Below are 17,352 nucleotides of genomic sequence, written 5' to 3' on the forward strand. Positions count from 1 at the left end.
AAGTAAAGTCTCCCTGTGGGGGAAAAAAACAATATTGAAGATGAAAAATACTCAAATGATTTTATGGATCACCTTTCTTTTCCTTATCTGTGTTACACTTTTCTACTCCAAAAAGCATTTATTGGCAACCACCATAGTTGGTTGTATATATGTGTGTGTGTGTATATATATATATACATATATATATATATATAGTATAACACTTGAGACCATCTGATAAAGGGTTAGTTTGGAGCAGTGCAATGTTCAGATTCATGTGGTCTGAACCTGCCTCTTCAGGAGTGTTGATGGGTTAAGTTTGGAATGCACTAATGCAAATTAAAATAGAGATGCATGTATAAATATATATGAAAATAGAGATACATAGAGACTTCTGTTGGTAGTGTATGTATCTACAGAATTAATGTGCAATCATCCTGGATGAAATTATATATTTTGCAGCTGAAGTTGAATGGGATGTGAGAATGTTAAAACTTAGAGAATGCAGGAGGTAGGAAAAATGCCAGCGTTAGAAAAATACTTCAGTAAGCTTTAAGGTACTAGAAATTCTGTTGGGATCTTAAAAAAGGGAATTAAAAAAAAGCTTGGAAACTTCCCTCTCTCCATAGCTCTCCTTTAATCGAATCCCTGTTCAGATAAGGGGGCAGACTGTGAGGAGCTGGGTGGGTTGTGTGTCTGTGTCAAGGCAAAGAGCTCAGAAAATGGATCGGGGCAGAGCAGTGTAATACGTTGGTAACAGGTATCAGAGAACTCATTTCAGATCTGGAACAAGATCTAAAGGTCACTCAGTGAATTCAGCTACAAATATTTCAGCTGCATTCCTTTTTTTTTTTTAATTTTTCAAAGGGCAGATCTTTGACTCTGACTAGAGAGTGTAATTTTGTGTTTAAATTTATGTAGCACTGTAAATGTGCAGAAAAAACTCAGAAGTCCTGTTAAGGAAATCCTTGTACATTCTTTCTCTCTCTCCCTTTGCTAAATCAAGATAAGTTTTCACTAGAATTTTCTTGCTTAAACTGGAAGAACATTTAAAAAAGTTTCTTTGCATACTTTAAACTTTTATGGATACAGAAGTGTCTTAGTGAATTAAGTAGATTTCTACACGTTTTATTACGTGGATAATTGCAAGAAATGGTATTTTCCTGTTTGTTGTAACGTAGAAGAACTTTACTGGAATCACAGGCTTTGACTGCTTGTTTCCTTGGGTGCTGCTGAAAATCTTGCAGTAATGATTGTGGTTTGCTTTGTCATCCAGAGTTACACAGGGAACGGGGATAAAGGGATTATTTTATAGTTTTCTACCTCCTCATAGTGCAGTTGACTGTTCATATTAAGTAGTTGAATCACTTTGTGTAGCTGTGGACAGTTATATAGTTTGAAAGAATTTTTTTGAGAGGCCTATGTAGAAAAAAAGTGAAATAAATGTTTTTATATGTGGCATTTAAGGTACAGCCTTGCTCCCCTCCCACTTGTACACCTGTGCTGTACTCTGCAAAAATAATGTAAAAATAGCATAACAATGCATCTGAAGCCTGTCTTGGTGTTCAGAGCACTTTACTTACTGTCTGCTAAAAAAATGGATGAACATTATGATATTGAAATTCTTCGCTGAATTTCCAAAGCAATTTCAGTGACACTGAATTCACAGCAATGTTAAAAATTTAAAAAAAATAATCTTTGCAAGCATATTCAAATCTTCATTGCTAAATACACCTGTTAATTATAACACTGAGCTTTACTGATATTCTGCTATTTCATATATAAATTTTCAGTCCAAAATGCACTCCTTAGTACGTATTTTCTGTGCCAGATACACCGAAATTCAATAGACCTCTAAAACTCACTGTGGGGAATTATTTTTCAGAGAGCAATGAAAACATACTTCAAGTTCAGGCATTCTAACAGAGGCACACTGAACACAAAATTAAATTAGAACTTTTACTTGTACGAAACCCATTTTAAAAGAATTAAATCTCTGTTTGCCCTGTGGAGCTGGATACGGGTTCGAGGAGTTCATTCACTTTCTCAGTGAACACTCTGAAATTCTTTCTCTCTACATTCACCCCTTTATGCCTTATATTAATATTTTTAGACGTATACATTCTTGATATCAGCTTCTTCTGACATTGGGAATGCTGTAAAACCAAATATTGTTCTGCTGCTGTTGTTTTTTACGGAGTCCAAGCCAATGCATTTCCTAAAGGGTTTTATCCTGTTGCAGTGAGCAGCTGAATTCCTGTTCAGCTCAGCCACAGCCATTCCCTAGGTGATCCCATCCTCTGCCCGTGGTCCTGTCTGTCTGTGCATCCTCCCCAGTGTGTGTTTGTTGGCTGGTGGATATGAGTTTCTAGTTGATAAGTTTGATTATCGTTTTATTTTCCTCCCCCCCCCCCAAAAAAACCCTAACAAACTCCATTTGATGCTGTGTTCCTTCACTGCTGTGAAATAAGGGGTGGATTTAAGATTTAGCTGCAGATATATTGTGATTTTCTGGAGGGGCTGAGCTGCTGCCAGAGTACATCAGCCTGGTCTCAACGTTTTTTGTAAAATGTTGGAAAAAAACCTTTTATTTTTAAATTTCCTTTGTAGCTAAAAAGAAACTACCAAACAGTTTTTTGCTACTGTTTTCAGGCTTTCACAATTCCCAGGGGGGGCAGAGGCTCAGTTTGAGAAATACCACTGTAAGCTTTTTTGAGAGAGATGCATTAATATTGTAGAGAAAACTGTGGGCGGCTTCTGAAATATGTCACTGGTGTTATTTTTCATTTTTTAATTTATTCACCAATGGCCTCTCCAGTTCAAACCAATGACACTGATTGTTTGCTTTAAAAGTACTTTTCTTTTAATAGTTAGAACAATACATCAGAGAGGATCTTCTTGCAGCCTCCAGTGTATTAATTTTGGTTATTCCCAAGTTTTCTCTTGGGTAACAGAAAGGTCAGTCTGTGATTTTTGCTTTGTGTTTTGCTCTGTATTTTCAGTGGAGAAAAAGGGTGGGGATTCCCCCCTTTCCACCTTTACAGCACTGGATGAAAGTCCCCAAAACTCAGTGTTGTCAGGTCTAAAATGCCTTAATGATCCTTAAATTTAGACCTATGAGGTGAGTTAGTGTTTTATTTCTTGGGGAGGGAAAACGGGCAGGCACAGGTGGAATTGCATCAGCTGCAGAGCAGTTTTAGCAGTGACAGACTTCTTTGCACAGGTAATAAATCCTAAATGGAAGTTTTGTCTGTCTCTGGGCTAGAACAGCAACCTCTGAGATAGGATAAGCAGAAAAATCTTGCAACTGCAAAAAGGAAAGGAGTGAAGTATTGAGTGGAAATTTGGATTAATTGTAATAATTCCTTGCTGTTAAAATGTGCATTTTTTTTTCTATTGCTTTACCAGCAGTACAGCAAAGGAATCTATTATAATAACTTAAAAGACTAATTTCATTATTGGAGTAAAATAATTATTAATTATTTAAGTGGGGGAAAAAAATGAGGAACTTACTTTTCTCGTAGTTGAAGAACTGATCTAAATTTTACACATACTCGAGTCTGCTGCATCTAGATAGGAAAAAATAAAAGCAATTCCTCTTTAGTCTGTAACTCTGTTTTACCTTTCTTTTGTTTGGAAGAAGCTCTTCTGTCAGTTTTGGGACACTGTACCCAAGAATTACACTAGTGGGGATTTTAGCTTTCCCTTAGAGCACAGAGGGAGGCAAAAGATGAACTCTACATCTTTTTTCCTGTAATTAATACTTCTTAATTTGTTCGATTACTGCTATAAAGCTGGCAAAATAAATTGACTGAAGTGTTTTATGTTCTGGTGAGCACATCAGTAAATCTCCAGCTCCAGCAGGTGTTTGGGTGCCCTGAAGGGACCTGGGGTTGTGTAACAGCCCAACAACCACCAGGGTAACAGGACTAAGGTGACCCTTTATGGCTCAGGGATGTGTTGGGTGTTTTTAAGGTGATCAGTAGTTTTATGTCTCAGTTTTGCATGATAGTGGTTATTAGGTCAGTGGTACTTTTCATGTCTGTGTGGGTTTTTTGTCCCTTTCACTTTTAATTCTCTTCCTTTCCAGCTTATTTGCCCTAAATAACTCCCCACATTTGTGATGCAGGATATAACCAAAGTTGCTACTTCCTAATCGTTTTTAAACAGAACTTTATTCATCATTTAACTTGTCTTTAACTTTGCCAAATTACTAATAACATTTTTCATTTGCCAAACTAAGGTTCACTGACATGGGTCTGTAATCCTTTATTTTTTTTCTTTTTCATTCAGATGCAACCAAGAATGAGTAAGTGTTCCAGACACCGTTTCTAATAAATCACAAATGCATTAATAACCCTGGAATTTGCAAGGCATGACCTAAGACACCAACAGCCACTAGATGTAGCAACTGGTGCTTAACACTGGAAATGTCCATTGTTAACACATTCCCAGGAAATATTTTTTAGGCTTATCAGGGGAAAATGTCATACATTTGATAATCGGGTCTTTTTGAATTAACTGATGACCAATTTCTTCTGGGTGTTTTAAGTTGTCTGTTCCTTTATGTTCTCAACAAACCCATAGGGTGTTAATTAAAAGGCATTTATTTCTGAAACCAGAAATCAGTGTCTCATAGCTGATTTATTGTGTACTCTGCTACAAAAAATGCACATAGATCTCTAGTCCTTTTTAACTTCTAATGCTGCTGTTTGCACTTAACTTTTGAAGTGGTGAATCCTTTCATGAACCCTGTTTGCATTCACATTTAAAGCATTAGAACCATTTATTTATCACCATCAAGATTCCTCTGCTTGGTTTCTTGCCAAAAGTAACTTTTCTTTTTTCTTAAGCTTGAACATTCAGCTGTTGTCCAAGTTGTCTAAATTCTTTCCTTCAGGTGGAAAAAAAAATTGCTAAGAAGAAACCACCAGTGAACAAAATAACTATTGGTCTGTATTCTGAGTCTTGCATGAAGGATATAACTAAAAATAAATTGACATTTAGGTATCGTGATGATAACTATAATAAAAGCATTTTCAGTCACGTGAAGGAAACTCAAATTTTCATGTTCTTTAATTTCAAATCTAATTTCTTTAAAAGCAGTCTGAGACTGTTCTCATGCATTACTTCTGCTGGCTTACCTCAGATAATTTTAGTGCTTAAGATAAATCCCGGTGTGTACCTGTCTGTCAGCCCATTTCTATAGGAGAACCCACGCAGGGGGGAAAACAGGAGGAACTCACTGCAAAGGGTAACTGAAACCTTGGACAAAATGCCCAAAGTAGAAAACAGGAAATAGTTTCATAATCTCTCTACTCTGTGCTTAGCAGGAAAGTTTAATAAACCCATAATGTCAGTGCTTATTTAGCTGATAGATTGTTTGTTGCTGGAGGAGGAGGAGGATGGAAGAAGGGACGGGCTCTGGGGGGGGAAAAAACCCTCCTGTCCCCTCCTAACAGGTTTGGGATGGGGAGCTGACAGCAAACACTGCCCACCTGCACCAAGCCCTGTCCAGAAGGCATTTCCTCTGGAAAATGTCCTGCTTAATTGGTGGCAGCTCAGGAAAGCTAATTGGAGACTCCATCAGAGTTATTTAAAGTCTCTCTTGTTGGTTTTCTTGCTACTTTTTAAAGAAATGATTGATTCAAGCAGTCAGCTCAACAAAATCACCTGCCTGGCTCTGCAAAAGCAATCAGCCTTTTACCATTGACCATAATATTATATTATAATACAGATATCTTGTCAGATTATACAGATATCTTATTATACAGATAATAAAAAACCAAAGTAAGTTGCTCTGTTGACAACAGATTATCTTGATGCTAACAGAAGCACCTCCATCTCTCACAGTGCTGAGTATTTTGACTTGGACAAAGTCAAAATAAAGTCATCAGGTGCCATAACTGTGTCATGGCTTGGAGAAAAGAAAAATAAGGAGAAAAGAGGCTTACACTGTTAAGTGGATGATCAAAATATTGATTAGCACAGCTTTGATGTGTTACTGGAATAACTCCAAAAAAGCTATGGCAGAATGAGGGAAAAAGCACAAAGACAGGCAGAGATTTGGAGTGGTTCCCGTGTTGGGGGTTATTAACTGGAGTTTTCAGCTTTGGGAAGAGGTACTGAGCATGAGTGGAGGACAGAGGTTTATATAAAGGTATGTAAATCATGACTGGCGTGGGAACAATTATTCATTATTTCTCTTGTAGCTCCAAGAATGGCAGGCATGCAACGAAGCCATCAGGAAGCAGATCTAAAATAAATAAAATTACTTTGTAGTTTTCCAGCCAACGCCTAATTATATTGTGAAATTTGTTGCCACAGGATGTTTTGGATACTGAAAGTATGAATGGGTTCAAGAAACATTAGGCAGATTTACAAAGGGCAAGCTATTCACAGCTATTAAAGACATAGATCTGTGTGCAGTCTCTGGGTTAGGAAGGCCCAAAGGCACCGGTACTGAAAGCTGGAAGGGTTTATTGGGACAGGATTTCTCAATGTCTGTTCTGCTCTTTTTGTCTTTCTTTCTGCCTTGGATCCGTTGCTGGGTGTATTCAGATAAAAGACTAGATTAACCTTTCTTACGTTCCTTTGCATAGGAGACCAAAAACCAACTGTTTTTCAAGGTGTTTGAGTAGTTTTTCTGGTAAGAGTTTGAAAGAGAACGGATTGTTTTGGAAAATCCTGGTCAGAAATGCTGAAGTTTGTGTGATGTCAGTAAAGCTTTTCCTCTGTGGACAGTGTTTAACTCACATTTTCATCTCTTTGTTTGACAAGGTTTTGGCTGCATCCAAAGCCTGAAGGCTTCATCTTTTCATTAAAAGGGAAAAAAACCCCACCTCAGTCTTAAACTCTACCACGCGATCTTTGAGTTAACTTTTATAAATCCTCACTCTCTGAGGAAACTTCCCAGTCCTGTTACAGTTGAACTTAGAAGGTTTTGTCTCATTGTTTGAGAGAAAAGCAAGACTGAGTTGGTTTTTTTTTTCCCTGAGTTACAAGGGAACAGGGTTTTTCTCCCTGTTACAAGGATAGAAAACAAAATCCACAGAAAGTTAAATGGAGGAGTTATGCTGTTCTGCAGTGCATAAGCATATGTTGCCACCTGGTGGGAATCCTCATATGGATAATCTCACTTTACACTGGCATCAGTAAAATTGTGTGCATGTAAAAATGCCTGTAGGATTCATCCCCTGATTTCACTGAGTTCATTAGAAGGTCTTAACTCCCATCCTTTCTCTCTGGTAATTTTTCCCTTCCCTCTCCCTCTTAGAAAACAGCAATCCCCAGTGATTTTACTGATGTCTTGAAGTATGTTTGAAGTGCGATCCTTTCACTTTTATGTGTTCCTTTTGTCTTTTCAGGACAGCCCAGGAACTTGCAAGATCTATGCCGAATTAAAATCCGTCAGTGTATAGGCCTTCAAAACCTCAAACTACTTGATGAACTACCCATTGCCAAGGTCATGAAAGACTACTTAAAACACAAATTTGATGATATCTGATATCCATGAAGAGAAGAACTCTGAGCAAGTTTAGTTATATTCCAGATACTGAAGAGGCTTGTTGCCTTGCACAAAGTATATCCTATGCAAATTCTGATTTTTCTGTGAAGTCAGAAGGCAGGTATACACTTCCTTGGGTTTTTTATACCACACGCTAGAAGGTCTTAATTTTTGGTTTCTTGGTCCAGGTTTACAAGGTCCAAGCTTTCTATACAATGTTGCATTTTAAAACTTGCTGTTGGTTTTCTGTTTGTTCTCACCTTACCTGTGCAGCCCTGCCGTGGGGATGGAAGGCGGCCCCTCGAGGGAAGGGCTTGGTTTGAGTTGGATGCTGAGCAGTGATTCAAGAAAATAAAAAGTTTGGAAATCAAGGCACCAGTCCTGCAAAAGGATACAGAAGGACCTCCAGAGCCCTGTCTCTTGGGCCCCTTGTCTCTGCCAGGTGTATGTTTTTGCAGGACAGAGGGAAGAGTTATAATCGACGTGTCCTCGGGTACTGTATGAATATAATTTGGAAATGGAAGGAAAAAATGCAGTTACCCTGTTCAGTTTGAGGGTCTATACATTGGCTTTTTTTATTATTTTTTTCCTAATTACTCTACTTGGGATGCCCATAAAATTCAGGCCCTCTTTGCTGACATTCCCTGTTAAATGGGTGGCTGTTTGTAAGTCTATTTTTACCAGTGACAGTACACTACAGAGAGGCATAGCCTCTGTATTTTTTACATTAACTTAAGAGGAAACAAATTTAGATTTTTTTGAAGCCAATGTATTCTGTTGCTCATAGAGTGCCTCCTGTGCAATAATCTCTCTGATGTATTTTCCCTTTATGTGTGATTCCCCCACTATTCCCCATTTAGTCTCAGTGCATTATTTGAGAGAACAGGAGCTGCTGCCTCACTGTAGTGTTGATGTGACATTACAGAAGTGATGCAGCAGTTGCTGTTCATTATTACTCCCTGGATTTCATGAATGTATAACCTGCTTTATTTCACTTTCAGTTGGAATTTTATCTACGGGTTCTCAGCCAAATTGTGTCCACTTAAAAAAAAAAAAAGAAATTGGCCAAACCCTTTTGTTTTAAAAGCAGTGACGGATTTTTCTTTTTTTTGGTTGCTCTGAAATTGTTTCGAGTTTAGAGAGTGGGAAGTGCACAGAAGTTATTAAGATTTTACATGTGCATTAAAAAGAAAAGCCCCATTCACATTGGAAGTTTAAATTGTACAATTAATCTGAAAGGAGTACTGAAATCTGGCTGCTGAATGTGGTTTTCATACAAGGTATTCAAAGAGCCGTTAAAGAGTTTTTGTTTCTGATCATAGGAAAAAAAAAATCAGTTTGTTGATCGAAAGAAGATTGGGCCAAGATGTGCAGTTGTTTCACTGTCTTTATTTTCAAGGCGTTCCAGAGTCATCATAAGGTTCTTACCAGTGTCCTTTACCTTTCTTTTGGCATCCAAAAAAGCCTCTCAAATATCAGGAGTGTTTTTGTACCAGTTACACCAGTGGAAGCGGGAGATGAAAGGAACGGCGGTGGCTTTTATATGTCACGCTGCCACTTCCAAAATATTCCATATTAAAAATAGGAAAAACAAGGTGAAGCAGGTATACTCACATTATTTTAACTGTGCTAGTTCCTTTTAACACCTCCTAACCCCAGAGTGCAGCTCCTTGAACACGAACCTCATCACTGCTGATGGATGCACAGGAACTGTGGCAAGCACGGAGGATTATCCCTCCCTATTGTGCCTGGCATTGCATCAGGTTTCCAAACAATAAGGGATTTTGGAGATTCATGGCTCAGAGGATTGGTGATGGGATGTTGAACCTTTTTGTCTCCAGCTTGTGTGGGTTCAAGTCCAGCCTGCTGGAGCAGTGACCGAAAATTCTTGTCTCAGCAGCTGGAACGAGCAAGTCCAGCCACACACCAGGTTGTAGAGCTTTGTGGAGCTTCCTCCAGGTTGTGTCTCTGGTGGTGGCACCGTGGCAGGGACAACCTGAGGGTGTGGGTGGAGTGGAAGAACTCTTGTGTGTGGTGGTTGAAGCAGAAAAGGTCGAGCCCTTCTGATCATCGAGCTCTCCAGGGCTGAGACAGGACACACTGGCAGGTTTAAAGCATAAATCTTCTGTTTTGTGACATGAGATTAGGATCTTAAAATTGCTTTCTTTAAAAACAGAAACGAAAAGCGAACTTGGTATTGTTCACTACATTTGTAAGTTGGTCTCAAACCAACGTTCTTCCCCACTGAATTTTTACAGTCATATTTTCTAAGGTAATCTAGAGTATATTTTAGTTGCAATCTATATTAAGGCAAATTATTTGTTCTGTCTGTTGCTGTGACTGAAGAAAATTATGGAAGACTTTGTTGGTAACAAGAATGCTATTTAATGAAGAAATGTGTAATTCCATTATTTATTGTTTGAGGTTTGTTTTTTTGTTATTTCTTTTAAGTAAACTGACATCTAAAGGGAACACACAAATGTTTCAGGCCAGTAAAAAGCCTTTCTTTTAAATGAGTTTTCATCCCCTCCTCTCCCCAAGGTGGAGGGAAGCCCTCACCCTTTTTTACAATGCTAAGCCATCTCTTGTAGCTGGTTTCTCACCTTAATTCTACAAAGCACCTCAGCACACGTGTCTCTGAAAATACTGATAGTCCTGATCTCTATCTTCAGTTATCCATGTGCTCAAGTGCAAAGGAAGTGGGATTATTCATTGATAATCCTATCCAAATTTCAGTAATAGGGAATTTGGTCTTTTTTTTTTATTATTATTATTTTCAATGTTGTGCACAAATAGTTTTGAAGGACAAACCGAGCTTTGTTTTTCATTTGGACTAGAATGTGGAAGGAAAAGTGCATAACATGGACTTGTGATGTAGCCTCGTTCCGTTACCTTGAAATTCACGGTTGAACACTTTTAATAAACCTTAAAAAATTGGCAAACACACCAAAGAATCAATATGAGTAAAAGACTCTGATCATTAACAAACTGCAAACCTCATCCTTTAAAACAAAGCAGAAAGTTTTTGTAAATATTTATGTTTATAAATGTACAGCAGAGTAAGAGTGTTTTTTAGATTATTTAATTACCATATTTCTAAACTATTTACATTATAGACAATACTTGTTAGTTTGAAAAGCTCGAGTGGTTTTTTTTGTTTTGTTTTGTTTTGGGTTTCTTTTCTTTTCTTTTTTTTTTTTTTTTTTTTAAATTCATTATCACTCATGCTTGGAATAACTCTGGCTTCCTTGGAATAGCGTGGAAAATTCAGTTTTCTGGCTCTGGTTGGCAATCATAGGAGAACCACATCTGGACGAACTCATCAGATAAATACCCAGAGGCAAAAGAAAATATGTGGTGTGTTTACCAGGGTGGGCTGGGCTGGATGAAAAACCTGCCCACAAGTCCAGCTTCCATAACTCTGTGTTACTGATGCCATCATGTATTTTGTTCTTCCTTTGCAATGTAAGTTTTTTGCTTTGGGTCAATTTGAATTTAAAAAAAAAAAAAGAAAAAAAGAAAAAAAGTTAAACCTGGTTAAAACCTATTTTTGGTTTATGTTCTGTTTATTTCTAATGTAATGTTTTAATAACATAATACCACTTTACACCTTTTCTCTCAATGTTTGTCTCTCTCTTCTGCTCCTGTTCCCTTCCCCAGTGTTACGTGATTTTGGGCAGGTGTTTGGGACTCAAATTTGCCCCCACAAATGGGAGTTGTCTCATGAACTGTAAGGTGACTTTTTACCAGTAAATATGAGCATAAAAGTCATGCAATGGTTTGGGTTGGGAGGGATCTTAAAGCTCATCCTGTTCCACCCCCTGCCATGGGCAGGGACACCTTCCACTATCCCAGGTTGCTCCAAGCCCCGTCCAGCCTGGCCTTGGACACTTCCAGGGCTGGGGCAGCCACAGCTTCTCTGGGCAACCTGTGCCAGGGCCTCCCCACCCTCACAGTAAAACAAAACCCACTCTAGAACTGGGCTTTGGAAGGGGGAACAAACTGGTCCTTACTATGAGTGGTTGGGTTTTCCCTGTTCAGATTCCAGCTCAGCCACTTCAGGGTTTTCTGACAGGTTCACCTTTCTTCCTCAAGCTCATGTACTAAGATACAAAAATGGACCAAATAGAGGTCATATTTTGGTGTCTGTTTACTACTTATAAAAGTTAGATAAAGGGGATGCACATGAATATTCCTGGCACACAAATTGTAACTGGAACATTCGGTTTTAGTCATGAGAGCAATGCACAACCAAAAGTTGCAGTAAGGTTTTGGACCCTAAAAATTGGGAGTGGAAGGAGACTGGATTTAAAGACGTTGCTGCTGAAGGGTAATAGGGAAAAAAATGATGTTTTTCATTGCTCAGTAGCAAACTACACAAACGTCACAGGGAGAACATTCCCTGTCCATCCACCAGTTGTGTTTAGAGCTGTGGATGGTTGTTACTAACACACTGGTCAGGGTTTAGCTGCTCTATTTACTGAATGCTGTGCTAAAGACTTTGTTCCTGTTTATGTATCATATTTCCTGTTTTGAGTGTTCACTTGTTAAGTTTAAAACAATTAATGACTAATGCTCCCATTTAGAAAAACCTGATTTACAAGCTGTTGACAAATGATGTGTTTAGGATATACAGTCTCTATATATATTGCTAGAAGTGGGTGATAGGAAAGTGTACTTATTTTATATGGCAAAACATGGGGGGCTTTTTTACCACAGTGAGTAAGAAAAAGATTTGTACTTTTGAAAGAGACATTATTAGAGCAAAGAACAGGCTCTACCCTGTCTTTCCCCAAAATTTATAGTGAAACATATAAATTCTCTTTGCTCTAGTCTCTCCCCCTACTTTGGTTGGAGTCACCACCACCTCAAAGGTGGTTTCTTTGAAACTGGAATAGTACTGAAAGGCTAAATTTTGTTCTTTATCACTGGCATGTTGAATCTCTTCTCTGTGATTCTACTTCTTGACTTAATGTCATTAGCCAGGGTAGAGCTCAACATGTGATTTAATCCCATGGCAATAAGAAACAAAGCAGACATATACATTGCTCCATGAAACCATGCTACCAGGAATTCTTCAGCCAGTGCATTCCCCAGGGAACCACAACATGCAGCTGGAACTGCAAAAAGTTGGGATGGAAAGCTGCCTTGGCTTTTATTGGGAAATCTCCAGCTGTCTCGTGAAGAAGTCGGAGCTCCAGCTGTTTCCTCCACATCTGGGATCTCCGGTGCTGCCGACGGCTGTTTGTGGGGTCCCAGGTAAGTTTGGGATGTCTTCATGTTTGCAAGGAGGATGTTTGGCACAGAGGTGCTTGTGAAGGGTCTGAAAGCGTTTCTGTGCCTTCTCCAGGCAGGTTTCTCTGTGTGGTGCAGTTTGTGGAGGCTTAAAACAAGTGTGTGTGAGAGGGATGGTGCTGCAGGGTCAGTATTTCCCACACTTGGACTGGATCTGTTGCAGTGCTTTTGCAGACTCCTCAGCATCCATGGAATACCCCTGAAAGGTCTGGGAAAGGTGAATGAAAATCAAGCTTATAAGCAGTAGGTTATACAAGGGTAAATGCTTTTAGCAGAGAATTTAGGTCTGTAAGTAACTGATCCGCAGCAAAGAGCATATATTCTTTGTTAAAGAGCACAAAATTGGCCATAACTCTTCTATTCTGACTTGCAAAAATAGGGTTTATTTGCAGTCTGAATACGCTGCAAATACATCAGATCATCTTGTGTTCTGTCACAATTAACTAGAAATTAATGGAAGTGTTCTGCTAAATTCTGTCCTCATTTCTGACTTACACTGTTCTAACTCCTCTGAAGGTGGTGGTTACTCAACATTTAATCTAGTGTGAAAGAGCAACTAATTGATTTGGTTGGCCAGCTTGCAGTCCTGCTCCTTGTTTTATGGCCTAATGAGGAGAGTATTTTTGGAAGGTATTTGCAGAACACTTTGTGAAGGAGCAGTAGGAGGGATTCTGTAGTTGGGGCCAACTTTATAGGCAACCAGTAGACAATTTTTTTTTCTCCCTAAAAGCATGGCCTGTTTGATAGAGTTGCTTAAATACTTTGATATCTAGTCCAGAATTGGTGGGAGACATTTCAGTTTGGTGGTCCATTCCATATCTTGAGTAACCTAATTTATCTGCTTATTTTCTAATACAGCAGATTAAAGTAGATTTGCAATGAAATGTAAATTAATTTTATTTTAAAGACTTAATTAATTTTAAAGCCATTAGAGTTTAAATTGTGTATATTTTAAGATAGCAACAGGTTCTTCTTTGCTGAGTGGATTCTTGCTTGCAATCTGCATTCACAATGTGTTTAAAATACAAGATGGTGAGTTTGAGTAGCATCTGTGGGCTGGAACAGTCAGAGCTGCCCTTGTCAATGAGAAGTCAAAGCCTAAAGTGATGCTGGAAAATGTTAGATGTCTGTGTCCTGACCAGTTACAAGCCAATTCTTTGTGATTTTTAGGTTCTCATCTGTTCCTACCTAGCTATTGCATTTGCAAGGGATCATAGAAATTTAGATTCAGCTTCATCCAAGTGCTTGAGTTTTAAACCTCAGAGTGCCCAACTGCAGGATGTGGGTTATGGAAATGTGACTTCCAAGCTGTGCCTGTCTCAAGCAGCTCAACTTGAGATCCATCCCCTGGCTCTCTGGATGTTGCTCATCTCATAATGGGTTTTAATATAGCTGCTAGAAAGCAAAACCAGATAATTTTTAGAGAGCAGTCAGTCTGAAAATAAAGTGATCAGGATGTTTGGTAAGAGGCTGAAGTTTAGATGTGTGTGGGATTGTGTGCGAGAGCACAAAATGTGGCTTTTGATCTTACAGAAATGTTTGGTATGTGGGTTGTTGGGCTCAGAAGTTTGAATATGCTTAATATAAAATAATCTGTGTGAGTATTTGAGTCTGTTCCTTTTTGACTTTGTGTGAGCTGTTTAATGGTTAGTGAGCCAGAAAAAAACTGCTGTGTTTTCTGATGGTTCAGGCACCCTCCTGATGAGTGGAAGACTTGAATTAAAGTTCCCACTCTGAACCAGGCAAAGCAATTAAGGGATGGGGATTTGCACTTGCATTCCCACCTCTTGGTGCTGTGATTACAGTTGTGTTAAAATTGTACCACAGACAAAGAGCACAACAGAACTGTTACACAATCTCCCAGGCTGACCCTGGAAGTCCTTCAAAGCAGGTTCCTTCAGAGCAGTCTCTTGCTCTTGTGAACAAATGACTGAAGCTCGTGGGGCTTTTTTTGTTCCTATTCACCTGCAATCTACCTGGGAAAACTAATTCAGGCCTCTTCTGGTTCCATGGGCACCTTACCTTCAGCTCTGGTGTGTTTGTATTTAGATGCCACGTCCTTGGAAGTGTCCAAGGCCACGTTGGATGGGGCTTGGAGCAGCCTTGGGTGGCAGGGGGGGTGGAATGAGCTGAGCTTTAAAGTCCCTTCCAACCCAAACCATCCTGTGATTCCGTGGGCACCCACCTCCTTCCAGCTCTTGTCTTTGATATCAGGGCTGACTTGCTCTTCCTCTTCACAACCTGTCTTCCACAGCAGCTCACTGAGGAGGACAGGGAATGATGAGACATTCCTTGCTCCAAAAGAAACCGTCCCTGGTGAATGTAGTGGTGTCTACGTGAAAAGATCTAATGCAATGCGAGTTTTTGTGGAACTGCTCAGGGCTCCTAAAACTTTGTTTTTATTTTATTTTAATCTGCTTACTTGGCTAAAGACTCGATACTTTTTTTTTTTTTCATAAAACCAAAATACCTTACCCTGCATTTTTACTGACTTCAGTCCCGATGTTTCATTCCAGATCACTGATTATCTTATGTTTTTTTAAGACTCTAACACTTATCAAACTTCATCATCACAACCAGTTGCTCTTTTAATGAATCAAACTGTTTAAGGGTACAGCAAAATCTTGTAGTGACATACCTGCATTATTGGTACTATATCCTGTAACTCTGCTTTTAACTTGTTCATGTCCAAGTAAATTAAATTAAGGGGCTTTTTTAGGAGTCTCATCAGTTGTTTTCAATAGTAGAAAACTCTTTAATGATTCTTTGAAAGATGCCCACGTAGGGGCGGTTTCAATCTTATCTGATAGATAGCTTCAGATACCCTTTGCTGCAGATTGAGCCTTGTGGTTTGTGTTTTCTTCTTCCCAAGCTTGAGTACAACACTGATTATTTTTCTCCTCAAGACATTTTGCCAAATTTTTTGAAATCTGCCATTTTGAGCAAAGAAAACTTGAAGTGCTTTCACAATTCATTGATCTTCCTTCAGTCTTGGTAAGAGGACAGCTTTTAATGAGAGTAGACCCCTTGTTTTAAAGGGCATTTTTAGTGCCCTCTATATTTTGCCCATATGTTCAATGTCTTACCCAGTACTTCAGTAATTTGCAGTTATCGTGTCAATAAAGTGGTTTTTTAGCAGATAGATGTAGCATAACAGTTATTAGTTATATTGGTATATACAGCTGAACTTGCTGGCTTTGAGTATTTCCTGTGCTTCATAAATACTTGTATAATCTGTTGTGCAGGCTCAGCTGTTCTTAATTCTAATGTGATTCATATTGTGCTTAGAAATCTGACATTCTTGGCTTGTCAGAAATATTAATATATGTTAGTGCCATATCTATTGAAAATTGACATGTTTTGTGCAGGGCCTTAATTTTCACTTCTTTATATTGCAGCATTCCATATTGAGCAACGTGTCTTTGTTTGCTTTTAAATTTCCCTCTCACCTTCAGCCCTGAGAAACCAGAAATAATTAGATTATATCTTTCTCTTGGCTCGCACAGCTTTCACTTGTAGTGAATTATGCCATGCAAAACTATCCCTCCAGTGAGAATTTGGTTGTCATTGTTAGGAGCTGCATCTGGACTGTGTAATACTTGGTACATTGCACTACAAAGGCTCGGAGTCAGCAAGTAGGAATTGCTCTTTCCTCCAGCAAAAGTGCCACACTTCACCTCCCCGGCCCCTTCTGCTGTGGACAAGGCTGTTGAACAGACAAAAACACTGCTCTAAACCTCCAAAACTGGTATAAGCCTGACTCTGAACAGCCAGAAGTACTGCAGGAATGGTGACCTCCATGTGGACAAGTCCCATTTCTCCAGTGGGTGATGGAGACCAGAAGGGAAGTTCAGACTTCCATCTGCTTGAACCAAATAATTTATCTTGATAACTGGATGAAAGTTCAGCTTCAGGGGAGAAGTTTGAATGCACCTTTAGGGTCTGTGTAGTGGCAAATGAAAAGCCTTTTCTGTTCAGCCCCTTCTGTGTTTAATTACCCAACCGCAGAGGAGCCGAAGCTTTTGTTTCCAGGTTGAATCCTGATTTCAACTGGGAAGTAATGAATGTTGCTGTCTCTCTGTACAGTCTTTCATCCTGCTGATGATATCATTTTCTTGTGTAATCATGGGAGTAGTAAATGATTCCTATTCAGACTTCCTCTTTAAAATCAACCTGAGAGTTCCCCGCAGTCCCCACACTGGTTTTGTTGCTGTCATCTGTCATCTCTCGTGCCACACTCTTTTTTGGGTATGTGCATGGTACAGACCCACCAGTTCTTTACTGAGGCTGATTCTGACAAGGCACTATAAACCCAAACCTTCTTTGGAGGGTTCTCTTGGTTGTGAAGTAACAAAGCAGCGATGCCACTTGGCTGCCCAGCGGAGAGCACAAAAACTGTGTGGCCTCTGGGTTTGGATGTTTGCTTGGGGGTTTTTTTCCCCTTCAGGGTGAAGAGAGAATCAAGTGCTCCGAGCAGAAGTGCCCTTGCAGGCAGAAACCTTGGTGGTTGCTCTAATTCCTCACCCAATAAATTTTTCCTTGCTTTAGAGCCATACTCAGAACTGGTGCTG

At 39.2% G+C, this 17,352-nt stretch overlaps 1 protein-coding gene and 1 long non-coding RNA gene across 9 annotated transcripts in view; one reads left to right on the forward strand and one right to left on the reverse strand.

Moving 5' to 3' along the window:
* Window positions 1–9,894, forward strand: part of ASB7 (ankyrin repeat and SOCS box containing 7) — a 30,953-nt gene extending 21,059 nt beyond the window's left edge. For 4 of the 7 annotated variants that reach the window (XM_051796826.1, XM_051796827.1, XM_051796823.1 and 1 more), the window contains one exon: window positions 7,347–9,894. In XM_051796826.1, coding sequence (XP_051652786.1) covers window positions 7,347–7,486 — 140 coding nt within the window. In that variant the 3' untranslated portion in view covers window positions 7,487–9,894. Of the gene's footprint in view, window positions 1–4,272; window positions 5,043–7,346 lie in introns of those variants that run through there. The other 3 variants (XR_007906140.1, XM_051796828.1, XR_007906141.1) reach the window with 2 other exon arrangements.
* A 2,747-nt stretch (window positions 9,895–12,641) lies between these two features.
* Window positions 12,642–17,056, reverse strand: LOC127475238 (uncharacterized). 2 transcript variants are annotated; one of them, XR_007906143.1, is made up of 4 exons: window positions 16,780–17,056; window positions 14,967–15,042; window positions 13,970–14,176; window positions 12,642–12,989 (listed from the first exon to the last, which is right to left on the reverse strand). It is a non-coding gene; the product is annotated as an uncharacterized LOC127475238 (long non-coding RNA). The 2 variants fall into 2 exon arrangements; XR_007906144.1 differs by having other exon boundaries at window positions 16,715–17,056.
* Window positions 17,057–17,352: the final 296 nt, after the last annotated feature.

Source organism: Manacus candei, unplaced genomic scaffold (assembly GCF_025592945.1).
Source record: "Manacus candei isolate 608988 ecotype Guabito, Panama unplaced genomic scaffold, ASM2559294v1 h1tg000046l, whole genome shotgun sequence".
NCBI lineage: Eukaryota > Metazoa > Chordata > Aves > Passeriformes > Pipridae > Manacus > Manacus candei.